This window comes from Myripristis murdjan, chromosome 1 (genome assembly GCF_902150065.1).
Source record: "Myripristis murdjan chromosome 1, fMyrMur1.1, whole genome shotgun sequence".
NCBI lineage: Eukaryota > Metazoa > Chordata > Actinopteri > Holocentriformes > Holocentridae > Myripristis > Myripristis murdjan.
Window position 1 is genome coordinate 37,724,138 of NC_043980.1, and position 21,085 is coordinate 37,745,222.

The window sequence follows — 21,085 nt, forward strand, 5'->3', positions numbered from 1 at the left end:
TTTGATCCCTGTTTCCACTGTTTTGGTGCCTCAACCTAACCTTTTCCTAACCTTAACCAAATGGTTTCCCCGCCTAAACCTAACCAAAAGACACTGACGTACGATAAAAACCAGAATGCACACACCAAAGGGGGCGTGACAAAGGGTTGTTATTTGACAATGTGGGATAAGAAAGGGTTAAACCAACAATTCCTGTTTTGAACTTTGACCTTTGAACACGGGTGATGTGTGATGGTATATTCTCTATTTTATATATGCAATTAACTTAAAGTTTAAGAAATAACAAGAAATAGTGTGTAATTTTTAAAATTTGTAGATAGCTCATAATTTTAGTGTAAATCTTTTTGCCCTCCAGCTCAAGATTGAGTGAAGAGAATGTGTCCTGACTTGCTATTCATGCATCGATTGTTACAAGAAGAAAGGAACAGGCTTCTGAGTGCCATTAATATGTAAATGTGTGTGTGTGTGTGTGTGTGTGTGTGTGTGTGTGTGATCACAAGTGTGACAAATGAGCTCTTAAGCCTCACCCGTTACGGTCACGTCCAAGTGTACACAAAACCTTTTCTCTTCATGACGATCATGCAGTTAAATGTCCCTGTATGCCCCACCTCTCTTGTGTGAGGATAAAACACTCGAGTGTGTAATGCCCACATAAAGTGGCTCCAAGCCCATTGCTTTTGTGTTTACAGTCAATTATATTATTAGCATTTTTGAGTTTCTTTGGCAGTTTCCAGATAGCAGTGGTGGAAAGCAGCAAAGTATTTCATTAGCAAGTACAAGTCCTGAGTCTGAGACCCTGCCAGAGTATGCGCCACCTTTGGCCCTATTTACAGTCAAAGGTGAGCAGCTGCCTGCCAAAACTGACTGCGCACAATTTAAACCTGAGTTCAACTATCAATACATAATGACATTTACTTCTGTTAGGCGGCACTTCTGCTACTCAGTCAACAAATAAAGCCTCTTATCAAATGCTTAGCAAGGGATCTAGTGTGTTTGGGCCCACAGGCCTATGAGCTTTTGATCCGTGTGAATGGTTAGGTTGTTTATTTATGTTTGTATGGCCTGCATGTAGTGTTTATGTTGTGTGTATTGGTATGTGATAGGTGCAGGTCTGTTTGTTTTAATGTTTGTTTTACTGTGTTAATCGTTTTAATGTTTGTTTTACTGTGTTGATTATTTTAATGTTTGTTTTACTGTGTTGATTGTTTTAATGTTATTTGTAAGGACTACAGATGGAAATTAGCTTTCTTGCTAAATCTGGTGCACTCATCTTTTTATTCCTTGAATAGCTAATGAAAGTGCACACTGTCCTTTATAAATTGAATAAAATAAATAAAATAAATAACAGTATATAGGGGAGAGTGGGGTAATTTGTGCCAAGGGGAAAGTAGTGCCACCCCTTTTATCTAGAAAACCATAGAAGAAGTTGGTCATGTGACCACATATTTTTGAACAGGCATCCATTTCACTCATCCTGCAAAGAAGGGAGACACATGGCTTGAGAGGTAAGAACATTTAAGTTCAAAAAACCTTTTTTTTGCCCTCCAAAGTAAAATTTCTATGATCAAGGTTTTTTGATTGCTGTGTTTGAACAGCTATAGAAAACTTTGAAAACAGTTCACACAGGTTCACACAGTTCACACACCATGAGTCTATACAGTTAGCATGATGTTAGCTCAAAACAACTTGGGGATGGATTTTTTTCCAAACTGTGGGCTTGGGGTAATTTGTGCCAGTGGCACAAATTATATATTACTTTATTGTATTTTATTATTATTGTACATTGTCTTCTTACCTTTGATCATTAAAACTATTCAGATTCAGATGAAGATGATTTGCAGGTGCTCATTTTGGAAGTTTTATTTTGTTCTGGGTATGTGTTAGTGTGGTGTTAAGCCTTGTTATAGAAAAGTGGCCTGTGATCTTGTTAAAATAATGAATAAATGTTAAATAAATAATTTAGTATTGAATTTGTTTTGCTTTTATATAGCATTATCATTTGTGAGATTAAAATGATCTGTTTTACTTCAATTATCAATGGCACAATTTACCCCAGTGTATTCTCTCTAATGGCACAATTTACCCCACACCGGGGGCAAATTGTGCCACAAAACCACTTTTTTTTTTTAAAAGCTATATTTCTCAAACAGTTTATATAAGATCCAAAGTGATTGTTCCCAGGGATGCACAGCATCCTAAACTATATGTGCATATTTTAGTTGGAGGCATTACTGTAATCCCCTCGCTTTAAAGGCACTTTAAGTAAAAATTGGCACTACTTACCCCACTCTCCCCTACTGCTGCCTCAACTACATTTATGTTTTCAGCTGCTCTACCTGGCCTGACTGAATTGTGCTGATTTCATGGTCTGCTGCTGCTGCTATGCAGCTGTATGAGTTTCTAGCAGGTAGTCATTCCTCCTTGGCAAAAATCTCCCATGCAATTTGACACATAAACAATGTTTCATGATGTTCACTTTTATTCCATCAGCATGGACAGCAGGCCAAACAAGTAGTGCTACCTCCATGAGTTCTGGTGACTGGTGTAAGGGTGCACATTCTTACTACCTTACACAAAGCTGTGGGAATGGTGCAGGGCAGCTGTCTGCTCCTTTGCTACCCACAGTAGTGAGACAGTGTCCTTAGCTGGAAGCATTTTTACACGGGGTTCCTCAGAAGGACAGGCTTTAGACAGGTTTAGACATCATGATGCACAAACACACCGCATTTGACAGCAGCCGTTGTCAAAGCCGTACCACTGGTTGTTACTGATCCATTACCAACACAGGTAACTAAAAAAAAAATGAAATAATTACATAATTATTTAATTATGGAAGTCAACATAATTATTTAATGTAAGCCATTATAAGAGGGGTGAGAGTACATAAGTTTTACTTCTTCTCACTCCTTTTCGGATATGTTTAGATTCTTTTGTTTTGTTCTTGATTTTTTTTTTGTTTTTCTTTTTTGCTATTTGAATCTGTTATTCATTTTGTATGTCTTTTTTGGCATTTTTTTCCTATGATTTAAATTGCAGAATTGTGTTTTATGGACATATTCGAAATAAACATGACATGACATGACATAATTACATTTCTAACTCAAACATGTTGATACACAGCAGAAGTGAAAATATATTGTGAAAGCACCTCTCTGCTCAGGGTGGAAATCAGAACAGGATGTATCAGACAGAAGATATGAGAAAGGTAGAAATATAATTATGAGTGATTACACCACACTAATATTGGAATGCTGGATGACAATATTGGAAAGCTCTCAACTTTCCCTTGTAACTCAGACTCTCACAACCCGACATAAAGCTAAGATGTTTAAACAAGCAAATCTTCCGTGATTTTGCTAGCTATTTTTCAGTAGAAAAGTAATATTGATGTCTCAGTAACTTACATTTACACACAAGCTCTGCAGTTGTGTGTGTTTTGCCACCTCAGCATGCAGCGGCTTATATAAAAACGAGACAGGGATTTGGATGACTTCATTTGTTTTACTGAATTTCTTCTGTACAACACAAGGACCAGAAAATTGAGGAAAGAGAGCAGAACCAGGCAAAGGCAAAAGAATCAAAACCTAGTCACCAATGTTCCAGCCTGACAAAAAACACACTGAGGTACAGAATCTTTCAAATAGGGTCTTAAAGGGAGAATTTTAGCAGAGACATGGTTCTGATTCTGGGAAGTCTTTAGATATGACTGATGTCTAAGATGGGAGAAAAGCATTCACTGAGTAGAGGGAAAAGTCCTCAAAGGGTTACCAGAGGTGAGGGGAGAAATCTCATTGATGAGAAAGGTGGCTGCTCAGGAGTGGGTTTGTGTTCATAAAAACTCGTGTACTAATGTTACTTTTAGTCCTGTAATCTGCAGAGTCCAAACTCGGGTCCTTTATGAATAAAGGATCTGAGTTTTTTCTCCTGAGTTTTGTTTGCGTATTATTTATTTGGCTTCCATAAGGGTCTATTTGCAGTAAAATCATTTGATACACTCCCTCACTTCCTGACCAGTCTTCTCACCACAACACATAAACCAAAACACTTGTAGTATGTCGACTTTCTGGATTCTTTGGGCGGAGAATATGCGTTAAGTTTGAAGTCACTTAGCCCTTACACTGGACATTCTAGTTCCTTGGTAGTAGGTAGAGGGAAAGATGGCAACGGTCATGGAGGATGAAAGGACTGAATTATTTTGGAAAAAGCTGAAAAGGTGAGGAGTTTTTAAATCATTCCATTGACATATCATGAGATTTTATCTAGGACTAAAAATCCTCATAATTTCTCACAATTTGGAGCGATGTAGTCAGATGAGCTCTTGTTGGTTTGCCTAGATGGAATGAATGTGGCAGTGTGCCTGGGCTACCCTCTGTACTGTTTGGGAGCTGTCTGTCCTAGTTCACATTTACTTGAGGACCTGGTCATTTTAAAGAACATTTCTTTCTCCTGTATTTCCTCTGTTTCTGCAAGAAACAGGGAGCACCCCTTATCTCTGGCTCATATCCACTCAGCCTACAAATTTATAAAGATGCACAGATTAGCAGTTTAGGTTATACTATATTGTAGCTTATGCAAGGTGACCTTAGATGAACTGTTTGTTGTTCATCATCACTAACCACCATTAAATTCTCCCTTTCCTGAAACTCACCAGAATGGTTTACCCAGGTCTTGCAGAATCTGTCGTTGGCTTCTAATTATAAATAGTAACACTGTAATTATTTTTATCTGATGTAATTATGTTTCTGAATTGGCAAGCATTCATTTTTTTTTAAAGGGTTTGCATAGGACATTCTATAGGAAGATCTATAGGACAACCACAGTTTATCCTCAAATTTTCTTCAGTTGCATTAAAACTAGTGTTTTAGATGAGCCAAATTATGCCTTACTGATATCCTCTGTTAAATCTATAACAATCCCAAAAAATGAAGAAAGCCAAATGAGACTTTTTTTTTTTTTTTAGCTTTATCACACTTGAAATATGACTTAATGCAAGAAGTGGCATGAAGATGTCACAAATCTTATATTCATTCACTACATGTTGTTCTTGCACATTATTTTAAAAACGGATAAAATATGTCCACAATATCTGTCTGTAATGTGTTTATTATTTTACACCAAACAAAGCACTAAAGAACTTCTTAAAAACTGAGATTGGGAATCTGAATTTTTTTTTTTTTTTTTTTTTTTTTTTTTTTTTTACAGTTTTTCATGAAAACCTGTTTGCTGACCCGGGCCACCAATGGCCCCACTGATGCCCTTAGGGGAATTCTCTCTTTTGCTCTTTCAGCTATTTGCATATTCATAGATCTGCACATTTTTAATGATTTACAGCTACATTTAAGGCACAAAGAAATGCTTTTTCATACTTACTTAACTGGATTAATAAATGACTGAGGGGAGACTTTGAGAAGTGTGATTACGTTTTACTAAAGCATTTTTCGTGAAAACCTGTTTGACAAACTGATGTCCTAAGAGAAATTCTCCCTCTCTCTCGCGCTCTCTCTCTTTTCTCTCTCTCTGTCTCACACACTGACACACACACATTTTTCTCAGACAAACAGACATTCATCCTGTTTCCTCATTCTATCTTTTACATTACTCAGTTTACAGATAACAGGAGATATTACCTGTTTGGGTATTTTTCAGGTGTACTTCTTTAAACTATTGTATTACGCACAATACAGGACAGGACAGAGGTCCTGTAACCATAGCAACTCACACTGCCCTGCATTGACATCATAAGAGTGGGGCGGAGAAGTTAAATAAGTCAAAATGCTGGATCCTCACACACAAATCAGTGTTTAACTGTTGTGCTAATGACATCATGACTCACAATTTTTGTGAAATGTTTGACACCAAGAAGCAATTACATTTTATTGCATCGACATTGAAATAAGATATCCTGGCAAATTTGATCATTTTTACATGGTAATTTGTTAATATATGCTACATTTATGGAATTCTCTCCTGGCAGTTCTTTGGCATTTCTCCTGTACTCCTCTATTTGGAGTGTGCCTCTGTAAAACCTCCATTTGGAGGCCACATTGCCCCAGCACTTCACCATTCCCCTCTATCCCAACAAGATTCAGGACATCCTACATCTATAAGTGAACCTTAACCCTAATCTTAAGCCTTGACCTGACCCTTAACCTTAACCTAACCCTAACTGCACTCGCAAGTGAGGTAGGGTTACCATCTAGGGACAGGACCATGCCTTTCCTTTGCATCCATGTTCAGGGACGGGCTGGGGCTAAAAAAAACAGCCCTGGACTTGGACCCAGTCCAGCCCTCCACAATCATGTGTGTGGAAATGCAAGAGCCCCACAGCAGCAGTGCCATGGTGCCTTAATGTGCCCTAGGGTGAAAGTAATCCCAATTTAACTGTTGTTTTATTTATTGCATACATGAGAACCTCATACTGGAACTTGGAAAGGAAGCAATCTGAATACACCTGTGTTCCACACAGTTCTTACCGCTGCCCCTGCACATGTCTGTGGAGCTCTCTGTCCCTCAGCATCATGAGAGGCTCAGGCTGCTGCACTCTGGCCCCCGCCCCCAACATTCACTTCTTTCACTTCTCTCAAACTGTGCTGCTGGACTTTGTGTATGCCACTGCTGCTGCTGGCAGTGGCAACACCGCTGGCAAAAATTTCTGTCAGTTTGCAACATTTCAAGGGATCACTGTCCAGGGATTGAAGCCTTTTTTCTCTTACCTTTTCTGCCCTAGCCTTTTCTTTCCATTTTCTTTTTATCCATATCGTTTCACTCCTGCACTGTCTGACGCACAGTAACTGACATAAAATGCTTCCATTTGAGGCTCATTCTGGTCATGCTCTGTGTTTCCGTTCTTATTTCTTCTTGGGTATTAACTTGGCATGTAAGAACCAAATGTTGACAATGCATGTGTGGCAGGCCTGGACCACTGGTCATTCTGAGATTCTCCAAAATGTCCAGAGGGCCAGTCCGCCCCTGTCATGTTGGTTTTGACCCATAATGCACCGCCTATCCCCTTATCAAACTCTGGTCATGTGATCCATTATTATGGTATATTTTAGAAACACCCTTCGAACCTCTTATGAACTCAAATAACCCCGAAACAAGCAATAAGCATCTCAGTGATGTTTGTTGCTGAGACAGTTACAAACAATATTCTCATTCAGACCACGATTAGTAATTTAAGAAATAGCGCTGCAGCAGTAGCACTATTTAACAACAAAGTAGTAGTAGTGGAAATCTTTTAGTATTAAAACAATGAATAGTAATATTTATGTTGGAAGGTGAGGCAGCATTTTTAAATGCATGTCTCATAGAGAACAGAAGTTTCTGAAAAAAATGCAGCTGAACCAAAGACCTGCTTGCAGCTTGATCTTTAAGTCTGTGAACGTGTTGGTTAGTTGTGCACAGGCACTCTTTCATTACACATCTTCTGAAAGTGGTTTTATTAGCAATAGTTTTATTGAATGTACATTGGTTTGGGACATGGAAAACATGTGAAAATTTAAAATGGACATTTTTACTGTCACATTGTCACTGATCAAGAGTTTTTGGAACATGCAGTTACATTTTCTTTTTCATCGCAAATTCAAGGCAACTTCAGCTAAACAAATGAAACAAAATGAAGACCAAATAGCTCCAACTGGCAAGAAATTGTAAAGTAAACCTTTAAATGTACATACCTTACCAACAATTATTATTATTTTTTTAAAATATAGCTTTGTAAACAATCTGTCTGTTTGTCAACAATATACAGTATTGCTTTTAATTTTGTCTGTCTTTCCAATTTAGGCAAGTTGTGGAGAGCATATGCCATAATGAGAAGAAACCTTGGCACCGCACAACATTTCAGTGGCTGCTGCTGCTTACCATAATGAGCCTCACCCTGTGCTATGCTCTGACCAGCAACTATCTGCAGTGGTCAAAGGGCATTGATGTCAAAAACCATCAGCCCAATCAAACCTATCCAAGCCAGGGATTTAACAACTCAAATGAAACCACTGAGATTCAATACCACTTGGCTTATCCACGCAACTACCACTTTATCATGGACCACACAGAGGTATGTAAGGCCAAGCCCCCTTTCCTGGTTCTGATGGTCGCAGTGGCAACCTATGACATGGCAGCTCGGGACGCCATCCGGAGGACATGGGGCAAAGAGACCCTAGTTAAAGGTGAGCTGGTCAAGACTCTCTTTTTGCTGGGTCTCCCTGGAGGAGATGATGCTGAGCAGAAGCAGCAGAAGCTCAGAGGGGAGAACTTGCTGTACAACGATCTGATCCAGAGCAACTTCATGGACACTTACCTCAACCTGACCATCAAAACCATGGTGATCATGGACTGGCTGGCTACCCGCTGTCCTGAGGCAGCCTACGCTATGAAGATTGATGCTGACATGTTCTTGAATGTTGACAACCTGGTCATCATGCTGAAGAAACCTGGCATCCCCAAGCAGAAGTACCTGACAGGTTTGATAAAGGAGAATATAGAAGTTCTTCGCGATAAGGACTCCAAGTGGTACGTTTCAGAGGAGCTGTTCCCGGATCCCGTCTACCCAACTTATGCCCTAGGAATGGGATATGTATTCTCCAATGATCTTACAGAGAAATTTGTGCAGGCTTCAAAGGCTATCAAGCCTTTTAATATAGAGGATGCCTATATTGGCATGTGCATGAAAAAACTGGGACTTAAGCTCACTGCACCTCCAGATATGTCTCAGTTTAAGGCCTATTTCAAAAGCTACAATCGCTGTGAGTTCTCCCAAGTGATCACCTACATTCTTGTCTCCTCAGAGGACTTGCTGAAATACTGGGGAGATGTAAAGAGGCCTGGCTCACCTTGTCAGAGTTAGATTTTTAGCAGCACTGATCAGCTGTAGAATGGAATGCATGTTGCTTCCCAAAATTAAAGACACAACTCAAAGTTTCTAACAACAGATTTTATTCCTCATGTGTCCATTTAATTATATGGACCAGCCTGCCAATATGCTCAGTCCTACTTCGTACCATAAAACTGAAATCAAACATGTATTTGTCACGGCTTAAGTTCATTTTCAGGTCTTTATCTTCGTCAGGGCTGGCTGGGTTAAAATCATATTACGTTAATTAGTTACTGTGTCCAATATCACAGTACAGCCAGCAGTTACTTGAACAGGAAAAATGTACAAATCTGGATATTAATGATTAAACCGGGAGGGGTGCATGACCATCCAAGTGTTTGAAATGCTTGAACGGGCCATCTCAAATCATTGCTTTTGGGAAAATGAATGGAACGCTGGCTGCTCAAAATTATCCCTCCCACTTTGCAACTCTATGGCATTCATGTTACTCTGTCTTTTGGGTGATATGGAAGTGAATAAATTACAGTCAGTCTTTCTGTGATGGACAGTGTTTAAAACTGCAACATATTTTTCATGGTGGAACACTTGATCTGACCTGTGGTAAGATTAACTGTCAGTGGTTCAGTGGTTTTCCAACTTTGTTTTTTCAAACAAAATTGGAAACCCACGTAACAATAACATAATTTTAAAAATGAATAACATGCGTATTCTGAAAACAAGTCACTACAAATGAGAGCATGATTTGAACATATATTTTTGTTTCTTTTGATACTGTATTAGATTTTACAACACAAATGTCTCTGGTGTTATACAGGTCAGTTTGAGTGTGTGTGCATGGGTGTGTGTGTGTGTGTGTGTGTGTGTGTGTATGCATACTGCATTGCATCTTGCACTTTGATATATTCTGCTCTTTGCAGTGTCGCTCAGACCAGTACACACACACACACACACACACACACACACACACACTAATATATGCACTATCTCTATTTTAGCTGGGATCATTTGTTGGTTTTGTGGGAGATTCATACTGAATCTTGTGGTTAATTGAACTTTTTTTTTGAATGGTGCAAGATTTAGTTAGAATTCAGTTAGAATAACATGTACACCCCTTTTAAATTTCAAAATAATACATACATGCTGGAGAAGTACGCATTACCTATTTGTTATGCTATTATTTGCCTATCATCTGCTCTGGTGAGTAAAGCCAACTGGTCCATACTTTAAATTGGGCAATTGCTATGTTCCTACTTATAATACAACACAGAACATTGTAGCCTGAAAGAGTATTTTAAAATCATGGATTGGAAATTTATATTGTGATTCCAGTTGTTTGATATTATTATTTTCTCAATCTGTGGCTATATAGCCAACATTAATCCACTGATGTCACTGGATGATATTCTCAGTATTGCTACAATGGTGTGGGAGGGCGGTGAAGGGTGGTGTGGGTCAACAGTAGAAGTGGCATTCAGCATCTGAAATCTGGGAACCTAAAGACTGATTTGAGATGCAGCTCAGCACTGTATGTCAAGTTATTAAAGGCATAAATCTGTAATAAAAATGTTTTGGTATTTTGGTTTGGTGCCTATTCATTTATTTATTTATTTAGTGTGTAAGGGGTAGAACATTATGATGGAAGAATATGAAACCATTCCCATGCTCAATTATGTGCCAGAACATTTTAAATGTAAATTCAATTCAGTTCAATTCAATTCAATTCAATTCAAGTCAATTCAAGTCAATTCAAGTCAGTTCAAGTCAATTCAATTAAATCTTTTAACCCTCCACAATACCACATTAGGGCACCAAGACCTTGAAGAACACAATGTAAAAAGATCCATGCTTTGATTTGGTATAAAAAAAACTTTTAGCCTTTGGAGATTTCAAAAAATGCTCAACAATGAAATGGCTGCTATGGGGGCTAACATCATCACACATCACTCAAATGTGGCCCACTGAATCCACAAGAGTCTCAGCTTTCCAGTCAAACCCAATTGATGCAACTCCAAGACTGTTTAGGCCCCAGTCTGCACAAACACACCATTTTACAACAGGCCACAAGAACACATTTGGACTGCAGGGTTTGTGGCCCCTCTTTGATGGCAAGATCAGTGGTATCAGATCAATTTTTAACCACAGAGTACATTACTCCAGTTTTGCTAGATGTCCTATTCTGCTGTTTGTGTACACTCCTATTTCCCTCCCAAATCTCTTGTCTAATATGCACCCATCTTCCTGTCCTTGCTATTTTAATGAATAATATTTTTGATCAGTTTCAGTCGGGCTTTTGCCACCAACATAGTGCTGAAACTGCACTGCTTAGAGTAACCAATAACAATCTTATGGATGCAGATAAAGGGGAATATTGCATTTTAGTTTTGCTTGATTCATCTTCTGGTTTGACATCATTGATTATACCATTACACTTGACAGACTTTTGAACTGGAATTGTGCCTCTGGTCCTGCCCTGGAAGTGGTTTGCCTCATATTGTTCATTTTAGTCATGTGTCTTCAGCTCCCCTGTTATGTGGTGTCCCACAAGGGTCAATACTTGGATATTTATCCTATTATTATTATACATGTTAGCTCATGAAAGCATACTTTTACAGGTGGGCCTTTTTAGAAATGTCTGATGCCACTGCCATTATAATCAAGCCAGCAGACAAGGGGGATGATGTTATGATCCAAGATAGGAGTGGCTACGTTGCAGAGGCATGTCACCAGCTAAATGAGTATCGGTTCTATAGAAAACTGGAGCACAATGCAACTGCTGACTTTCAAAAGATCATATTGGATCTTACTATTGAAGCATTGTATCAAAAACGAATCAAGATTTTGACTGTAAGAATAAGAAACATCCCTGTATTTTACATGGTGCTCAAAATCCATAAGAGCTTGATAAAGCCAACAGACCCAGATAGCAAAATACAGTGATTCAACGTTGAATTTTGGTCAAATTGGTTATTTTTGGTTGAGGTTGATAAATCTATGTTGATTCAATGTTTAATTACAGCTACCATTTCAACATTTGAAAAAATGTTGTTGAATCAGCATTGTATAGATGCTGGTTTTTCAATGTTGAAATGTCAACATTAAATAGACATGGTTTCAATGTATGGTATGCTGTGCATCTGTGCCCCCGCCCCCCACCCCCGCAGGGGTAGGCGTGCCGTGGGAAGCTCGCGAGACCTGCTCTCTCCTGAGACTGCAGGAGACCCAAAAGAGTAAAGTGGGGTGGCACGGTGGTGCAGTGGTTAGCACTGTCACCTCACAGTGAGAAGGTCCTTTCTGTGTGGAGTTTGCATGTTCTCCCCGTGTCTGCGTGGGTTTCCTCCGGGCACTCCGGTTTCCTCCCACCGTCCAAAGACATGCAGGTCAGGTGAATTGGAGAAGCTAAATTGCCCCTAGGTGTGAATGTCAGTGTTTGTCTGTCTGCTCTGCAATGGACTGGTGACCTGTCCAGGATGTTTCCTTGCCTTCGCCCTATGAGCGCTGGGATTGGACGAGCGCTTGCAATGTTATTATCAACGTTGATTCAATCTTAAGCCATGACCATATCTCAATGTTGATTCAATGCATTTTTGCTTTCTGGGGAGAGACCAATAGTGGCGAGCAATGAATCATTATTATGCAGTACTCCAACACACCCATAGGGGTACACGTACCCCCATTTGAGAACTGCTGATATGGAGCCATTGTATAGAGCCTTTGTCAAATATTGTTGATCATTTTATAAAACTATATGTCTGAAAACTCCCTTCTTATGTGAAAGATACCACTGATGTCATTAATAATTCTAGTTCTCATAAGCGAGAATTAGGTCCTTGAATACTCAAATTCTATTTACAAGATAGAGTAGTGCCTTTATACGTCTGTTGGCATGTCTTATTCTTAAGCTTAACATGTTTTCATTCCACCAGGGGCTCTACTGCAATTTAACCTACAATTCAAGGGAACAAGTATAGGTAGCACTTTTGCCCTGTCTTGTGAACATGTGTACATGGGTGTTGAATATCAGTTTACCTTCAATGAGAATAAAACCCCGTTAACACATTTTTTTTTTATCAGGCATTTTGGTATTTTGTTAAATTGCTGGTTCATTTTTAAAGATTCTCAACAGCAACTTGACAGGAGAGTTTACCTCTAATCTAAATGCCATGAATCATGGTCTAACATTCTCTATGGAATTAAATCTGTTTGTTTCCTCAATATGTGGATCAGGCTAGAGAATGGGAAACTATATGCAATCCTCTATTAAAAGGATACTGACTGTAACTCAGTACTTCTAGCAAGCAGCTCACATCCTAAAGCACTTCAATTTTGGTTTTCAGAAAGCCAATTTTATAGGTTCTGACGCATCTGCCATTACACACACACACACACACACACACACACACACACACTTTTCTATTTCATGTACTTCTGTATTCAGGAAAACAACACCTGACATCTCCTATTGTTAATGAATACATCCAAACAGCCACCACTGTTTGTGTGGCCTATAGCAAGCCTGTCTCCTAAAAAATATGTTCCCATACAGCTAAACTGTATTCCTAATTACAAATGGCATAAAATCTCTTGGTTAAGGTTAGGGAAGAGTTAAGTTTGGGTGTAAAAAACACTTGGTTAAGGTTAGGAACTGTTTGTTATTTAGAATGAGGGGTCACTGGGGGATTTGAGAGTGCTCTGGAATAAAAAGCTGTGAAATAAAAAGCTGACTGGAATATATTTTTCCTTGACCTTCCACAAGTGAGTGAAAAAAATGATTGACCCTCCCCCCACAAACATTAAACTATTTTCTCTGATGATACAATGTTCAGTGTATAGTCAAAAAAAAAAAAATACTTATGTTCAAAAATCCTAATATGAGATCTGTGATGGGGGGAGAAGGCAGGGCTACAGGAGAACATTACCAAGAATTAAACGGCTCCCACACACTCTTCACCTCTGCTTAGTACTTTATTTTTGTTGATGTTTTGGTAGCAAACCTTGAAAATTTCCTGATGAGGATTTTATAAGTCGTTTTGCCATTTTAAGTCTTGCTGTCATGGATCTTCCCAACATTTTAAGGGCGTTGAGCATATGTAGCTACCCACAGGGCCACATGGAAAAAAAGCATTCTGCCAGATGGAGCTTTTCTGTATTTACACATTGGGCTCTTTACAATCCGGTGGTTCAAATGTAGATTTTCATATGACTGTGATGTTGGGAAATGGAGTGCTAAGCTTTCAAGATGAAGGTGTTGATAATATAGGAAGGATTAATACTTAACACTTTATGACAACCTAGTCCTGATGCCTGGGCTGCCTCTCCTCTATTATCTCTGATAGTGTTTTCCTTTTGTTGAATGTGATGCATTTTGTTCTCTTCCTACTCCTTCTCCATTCTGTTTGGTGTGTGTGTGTGTGTGTGTGTTCTTTATTTATTTATTTATTATTTAAACCTGGAATATCTATATTTTTTCCTGTAAAGATATACAAATGTGCTGGCTGTTGGTTTACAAATATTTAGTTTAATAAGCTCCCCGTGCAGTGCTCTTAACAAATTTCTGCACAGCAACTTTGCAACACCCCGTTTTGTTTTGACAGGGTGGTTACTGAATTTGATATATGACAAGGAAGCAGTTTTAAGAATCTTCATCAGTACATTTCACCATTAAAGAAAATAATTTGTTAATATTAAACAGCCATGATCTAGTCAGCACAAATAATAAAATGGCTTCATAACATCTTGTGTTTATCTGTTGGACAGTTTGGCCTCATTGTCAGCTTCACAGTGTCAGTGTGTAACATCATCAGGAATGCATGTGGTCACATGAAGGCAACACCCTTCACCCACTGAAAACGACACAGAGTAGATTTTTAAATGTTTTACTTGTAGCCAGAGTTGTTGTTGGAAAAACCTGGTTTTAATTTGAGGAAATTTTCAAAATATGTTTTTTTTTTTTTTTTCTTCAGGGAGTCCCACCTCTCTCTCTCTCTCTCTCTCTCTGTCTCTCTGTCCCCTCCCGCTCCCATTCAGAGGAAACCCCCACCGCTCCCAAGCTCTGGTACTAAAACTACTACTGCGCTCACGCATGACTAATCATCTTTTGCGTTTCACGAAGGCATGAAGGAAAGAGACAGTAACGGAATTATGGCGGCAGCAGTCCTGATAGAGGAGGGAGCAGATTCAGGTGGGAAGCTGCTGAAAAGGTGAGCACCCTTAATTCATTTCATATACAAATCACCCCCCCTCCCTGCACACCCCTCCCGCATTGAAGTCACACGTATGCCCAGTCATTCCATTGTAATTTGTCAAAAGTTAGTCTGACGACTCCCCTAGTCAGGAGAACTGTGAGTTTCAAAAGGGGCAAACTTCAGGTAAAAGCGATTTCTTTATATGTGGCTACTTTTACTCCTGAGGCAGTTACTCAGGTAAGTTTGAATCGGTTGCAACAATTCCCGTGGAGAAAGATGCGCATGAAGAGGAGACTAAGATATTTTCCCCAGTAAAAAGGTAGTAATAAAGCTGCGCGTGTTTTTAAAGGACGTCGCACCAACAACGGGTAATGCGTATTTTACGCACAGAAACCATGCGCACGGAGCGCGACTCCTTGTTCGGTTTTTCCATATGAGAGACACAGAGATGTAGACATTTATCCATCGGCTGGTACACTGTGGAGAGTTGTCGCCTTGTCCACTGTATCAAATGAGGACAAAGTTATCAACATTAACCTGATTGTAATGGATACCCTGCACCACACCCGGTTAGTCTTCATCTGAAGACACAATGTCTTTGTCACTTTGCCTTTTTTGAGGCTGCCAACTGTCCCCACTTTCCCCATTCTTCACAAACAGTCGACACTGAATAACACCTTGCGCAAGAGAACGATGAACAGCAACCTATGGTCTATCTTATACAATGTGACAAAAAATTACATTGTTCACCCTCCCAGTCCCTCCTCATTTGTCCGAGATTTCCAAGTGCATCTTAACCTAATTAGTAATCTAATAATGACCTGCAGTTGAGTGAAAGTGTGGTTCACTACAGGCAGTGTTTTCCCTCCTCTTGTTAACAGTTCTTGATTTTTTAAATCAGCAATGCCAAGAGGTGCAGCTCTAAGTTAAAAGCAGGGGTGAAAGTAATTAATTTACATTTATTTATTCCTGTAATCAAGCAGCTTTTTGCTTTTTGAACTTTTTGAGTAGTTTTTAAAATTAATCATTTTACTTTTTCTGAAGTACCTTTTGTCTTAAGTATTGCACTTAGCTCCTTTTGAAATCACATCCACTACAGATGCAAATTCTATATGGTCTGTGTAAGCATCAGAAACTAGACCTTGATAAACTGACAGACTGTGCAGCCTTTCACAGTGAATGGTCAGTTAGCAAAGATCAGAAGAGTAAAGTATCTTCACTTTTTTGGTGCACTTTTTTTTCTGGAAATTTCCAGTTAAAAGAGTGCAGTTTGAACTTTGTGCTCTCATCCCTTTAGAATGGCATCATTATTGTTAGATCACATCAGTAGATCAGTTACTTCTACTGTGAGTACATTTCAGTACAGTTACTTTTTACTTTTACTTAAGTAGATTTTTACCCTAGTTCTTTACCGCTACTTAATTCAAATATACATCTATGTGAGTAGCACTCTTTCCACCACTGGTTAAAAGCTTCCCTTGACAGGTCCAGTTCTCTTGAGCAAAATTGCTGAATTGAAGAACAAACAAACAAACAAACAAACAAACAAACAATCAAATAAAAGGTTCCTAAAGTGGGATCTGGGGACCCTCAGGAGTACATGGGTCTTCAGCAAAATAAGCAATTTAATTTCACTACTTACTGCCCTACCTAAAAAGCAGCAGTTATTTTGCTCATAGGTTTCACTCTCCACCCTGTTTGGCTTGGTTTTCATACAGCCAAAATGTAAAATCTTATTAAATGGAGTCAGTGGTTTACACTACACACTGCAAATATGTTTCAGGTCAAGGTGGGGTTAGGGAAGTCCTGGTATAATCCCTGATCTACTGTATAACAAAATCTTTCTTCATCATAAGTAAACACAGAGCTGATAACGTCAAACGTCTGTGTGCAAGTGTCGTCATCCAAGTGGAGATATAACACTAAATAAATATAAGTGTGTAAATACATAAATATATAACAACGTATAATTAAAATATTTCTATTTTATATCTCATACCAACTGGCCAAGGGAATGTATGGTGAGTTCTTAGCACTTTGACTTCGCATTACTAAACTTTGTTTGCCTACTTTGTTTGCCAATTTTATTTTGTCTGTACACGCAATGGCTCTTCACATTTTACCAGCACTTGGCAAACAGCACTAATAGTGCTGATTGCCCGCATGGTGGTGCCATAATCAGCTAAAATGCTGTAACATGTCTTGAATTTGAACAGTCACATCTCATATTCACATTCAGGTACAGTCATGAACATGCATTTTGTGATGTGAATTAAGTTTCACTTCATTAGTCACACTCATAGGGGTATTCATGGCTGTAAAATGTATACTTTTGTGCCACTGGTATTATCTGGCAGCCGAAATCTTCTTATGATGTGCTGATTTTAAAATTGATGTGAGCAATCAAAAATTACAGGTCCCAAACAGACCTTTTGCACAGCAGCCATTTTGTCATGAAGTAGCATGGTAAACACAGGTCACACATAAACAGTAAATCAGAAGTCATGCATAAACTACTTCTCACTGCAGTTGTAAATCTATCCAGGTAAGTGACCATCACTTATTACAAGAGGAAAGAGTGCCATGTGATTGATTTACCTGAGTTTGGCTCCTGATGAACACATCATTTGTGTACATAAACAACAACCACTGAGGGACCCAAGGAGTCACCACAGACATCAAATTTCAAATTCTTTAAGTGATACATAAAATAAAACATAAAAGAAAGGAAAGTCTTAATTTTGTAGAAGTTGTGGCTCTCCAGTTAGTCCGGCGGCTATGCGAAAAATCATGCACTTTATAATACAAGCATGAAATTTGGCACACTGCTAGAGCATGCCCTAAGGATCATTTTTGGCTATAGGGCCATCGCAGATTTGTCCCGTGGTAACCGTGGCAACCATTTTTCAAAATGGCAGCCACCTGCTGTGATTTTACCTGTAACTCAGGTTCTAGACCACCTAGGATCTTGATCCTGGTGGCTAATCCTACATTTTCAATGAGGAATACAGTGGTACTATTTACAGCATTCTAGCAACTACCTAACTACATATTTCCAACATTCAGTTAATTAAATAATAGTAAAAACCATCAAAATATGTATTTCGGTACTGTACATGTTTTCTAAGATGTTGACAGATATGCCATGAAATGCATGTGAGTTATGGCAATGGCCAAAGTGGAGCTATACAGCAGTACAGAGACAGGATACCATTTAGCCTAAAGGCATTTTTAATAAAGCCAAAGAGGAAAGAAAGTGTGACAACACAAAGTTCAGGGGGGAAGGTCAATTTTTTTCACTTTAAAAAAAATAGGGGTGGGGACAGGGATGTAATTTCAAATAAACATATTAGCCTACTGATGTACTGTCTAAATGGTATATTATGCATCCCCTACACTATTTAACAATGGGTGAAAAAACACATTTTCCTGCATGATAAAAACTGCATTATTTTTTGCCCAAAGCTGCATGGGTATAGCCAAAATGGACATGAATGTACATGGGAGACTTGTGGCTACACCTACAGTCAGTCCCCAGGCTGCCCTGCCGTGGCTACCATTGCTACTAAGCAGTTAGGGTCAAATGGAGAAGACAAATTTCAACAAAGTGTAACTTAATGTTCATGGTGCTTTTGAATCTGTTTACAGGGTGGATGATTTTGACCGTTTTTATTTCAGGGGGGATGCCATCTGCCCTCATCCCCCCTCAACTCGAGTAGTGGTTACAGGTAAAATCACAGCAGGTGGCAGCCATTTTGAAAAATGGTTGCCACAGTTACCACGGGACAAATCTGCGATGGCGCTATAGCCAAAAATGATCCTTAGGGCATGCTCTAACAGTGTGCCAAATTTCATGCTTGTATCGTAAAGTGCATGATTCCATCAAAATATTGAGCATAGCCGCTGGACTAAGTCAGGAAATCTTACAGGAAAACGTCTGTCTATTGCTGCCTAGTGGTAGTGCTAATCTTTTCCCATCAGTTTTAACTTTTTCTCTCTTTCCAAATTAGGCAAGTTGTGGAGAGTCCATACCGTCATAAGAAGCCCTGCCTCTACAACACATTCAAATTCCTGCTCCTGCTCAGTACAGCGATCATCATCCTAACCTGCACCCTGTCCAGTAATTCTCAGTCATGGTGGGAGAGTATTGCTGAGCAAAAGCATGGGTTTGTCACTGGGTTGCCACTCTTCACTCCACCTCCTTCTTATCATGACCAAACAAGCCAGAGAATTAATAATGAAACAAAATGGAATGAAATCCATACAACAACTGTAAATCCATACCACTTGGCTTATCCACGCAACTACCACTTTATCATGGACCACACAGAGGTATGTAAGGCCAAAGCCCCTTTCCTGGTTCTGATGGTTGCAGTGGCAACCTCTGACACATCGGCTCGGGACGCCATCCGGAGGACATGGGGCAATGAAACCCTAGTTCAAGGTGAGCTGGTCAAGACTCTCTTTTTGCTGGGTCTCCCTGGAGGAGATGATGCTGAGCAGAAGCAGCAGAAGCTCAGAGCGGAGAACTTGCTGTACAACGATCTGATCCAGAGCAACTTCATGGACACTTACCTCAACCTGACCATCAAAACCATGGTGATCATGGACTGGCTGGCTACCCACTGTCCTGGGGCAGCCTACGCTATGAAGATTGATGCTGACATGTTCTTGAATGTTGACAACCTGGTCATCATGCTGAAGAAACCTGGCATCCCCAAGCAGAACTACCTGACAGGGATGCTAATGAGGAACAGGGATGTGGTTCGCTTCAAGGACTCCAAGTGGTACGTTTCAGAGGAGCTTTTTCCGGATCCTGTCTACCCAACTTATGCCCTAGGAATGGGATATGTATTCTCCAATGATCTTACAGAGAAATTTGTGCAGGCTTCAAAGGCTATCAAGCCTTTTAATATAGAGGATGCCTATATTGGCATGTGCATGAAAAACCTAGGACTTGCGCCCATGTCACCTCCAGATCCCTCCCAGTTCAAGGCCTATAACACAAGATATAATCGCTGTGAGTTCTCTCAAGTGATCACCTACATTCTTGGCTCTTCACAACAGTTGGTGAAATACTGGACAGACTTTAAGAAGCCTGGCTCACCTTGTTAATGCAAGGATTACTACACACTGAGACACACTGAGAAAGCATATGGGTGAAAGGGATTGGATGAATGGGGAAGTTATTATATTTAAACATGGACTGGTCACTGGTGAAAAAACTGCATGGTAAGGTTACATTGATTTCTGGCCACCTGCACAATGAAAGATAGATTAACTGGAGGAACAATGGTGATTGTCTAATTTTAGGTGGTTTTTACATTGATTTACAAAGATTTGTCTGATGACTTTCTTCATTTTTTTCTTAATTTTTTGAGTTTTGATTTCAGGAAGTTTATTATTACAGAGTCCCTTTATCTAATGGTATGTGGCTCATGGGGTTGGAAGTAAAGAAAAGAGCACATGGTTAATAGCTACTCTTTGTTTCATCAAAAACAAATGCATTTTCTTTGTCAAATGATATTTCTCAACTAAGAAAACATTTTTCACTAATGTAAATTTAAAAATGATAGTATTCACTGAAATGTAAAAATCCTACATATTCTGGATATGCCCACCTTTGCCTTAACCTGGTCTTCAGATAGTGTGGTCACTTAAGGTCTGCCTGTTATTGCTTTGGATGAAAATGACTTGGTAATTAGGATAAGCTGGAGAATAATTTAGCCCAAATTGCTGAAGTTGAAGTTTTTCACACTTTAAGTACTGACAATATAGTGACAGTAACACATACAGAACCATCTGACATTACCTGTGGTGTACCGCAAGGCTCAATTTTAATTCCAGTTTTGTTTTCTATCTACATGCTTTCAGTTGGGCGAATCTTTCATCAACATCGTAATGTTACTCAGATAAGCCTTCCTGTGAGACCTGGTGACCCAAAAAGCCTAGCAGCTGTCATAGTCTCAGTGATATTAACTGTTGGGTGGCACAAAATTATCTTCAGCTCAACAAATCAAAATCAGAAATGATATTCTTCAGTCCTCCAAACCCAATCAGTCTCATTGAG

The 21,085-nt window shown here is 39.3% G+C and overlaps 2 protein-coding genes across 2 annotated transcripts; both read left to right on the plus strand.

The window, feature by feature from the left end:
* The first annotated feature begins 7,867 nt into the window (after nucleotides 1-7,867).
* LOC115362503 (beta-1,3-galactosyltransferase 2-like) lies at nucleotides 7,868-8,845 on the plus strand. Its single transcript, XM_030056461.1, has one exon. It carries the CDS (start codon nucleotides 7,868-7,870, stop codon nucleotides 8,843-8,845), a length of 978 nt encoding a protein of 325 aa, XP_029912321.1.
* Nucleotides 8,846-14,971: 6,126 nt separating this feature from the next.
* Nucleotides 14,972-20,140, plus strand: LOC115362514 (beta-1,3-galactosyltransferase 2-like). The gene is made up of 2 exons (XM_030056472.1): nucleotides 14,972-15,030; nucleotides 19,026-20,140. The coding sequence occupies exons 1-2, from the start codon at nucleotides 14,972-14,974 to the stop codon at nucleotides 20,128-20,130; spliced, it is 1,164 nt and encodes a 387-aa protein (XP_029912332.1). The 3' UTR covers nucleotides 20,131-20,140.
* Nucleotides 20,141-21,085: the final 945 nt, after the last annotated feature.

What these genes read in the sequence shown, in the direction of transcription:
- LOC115362514 (XM_030056472.1), top strand. Translation starts at nt 14,972, where the DNA reads ATGGCGGCAGCAGTCCTGATAGAGGAGGGAGCAGATTCAGGTGGGAAG. An exon ending in GGTGGGAAGCTGCTGAAAAG is followed by an intron (nt 15,031 to 19,025) that starts GTGAGCACCCTT and finishes TTTCCAAATTAG; the next exon opens with GCAAGTTGTGGAGAGTCCAT.
- LOC115362503 (XM_030056461.1), top strand. Translation starts at nt 7,868, where the DNA reads ATGAGCCTCACCCTGTGCTATGCTCTGACCAGCAACTATCTGCAGTGG.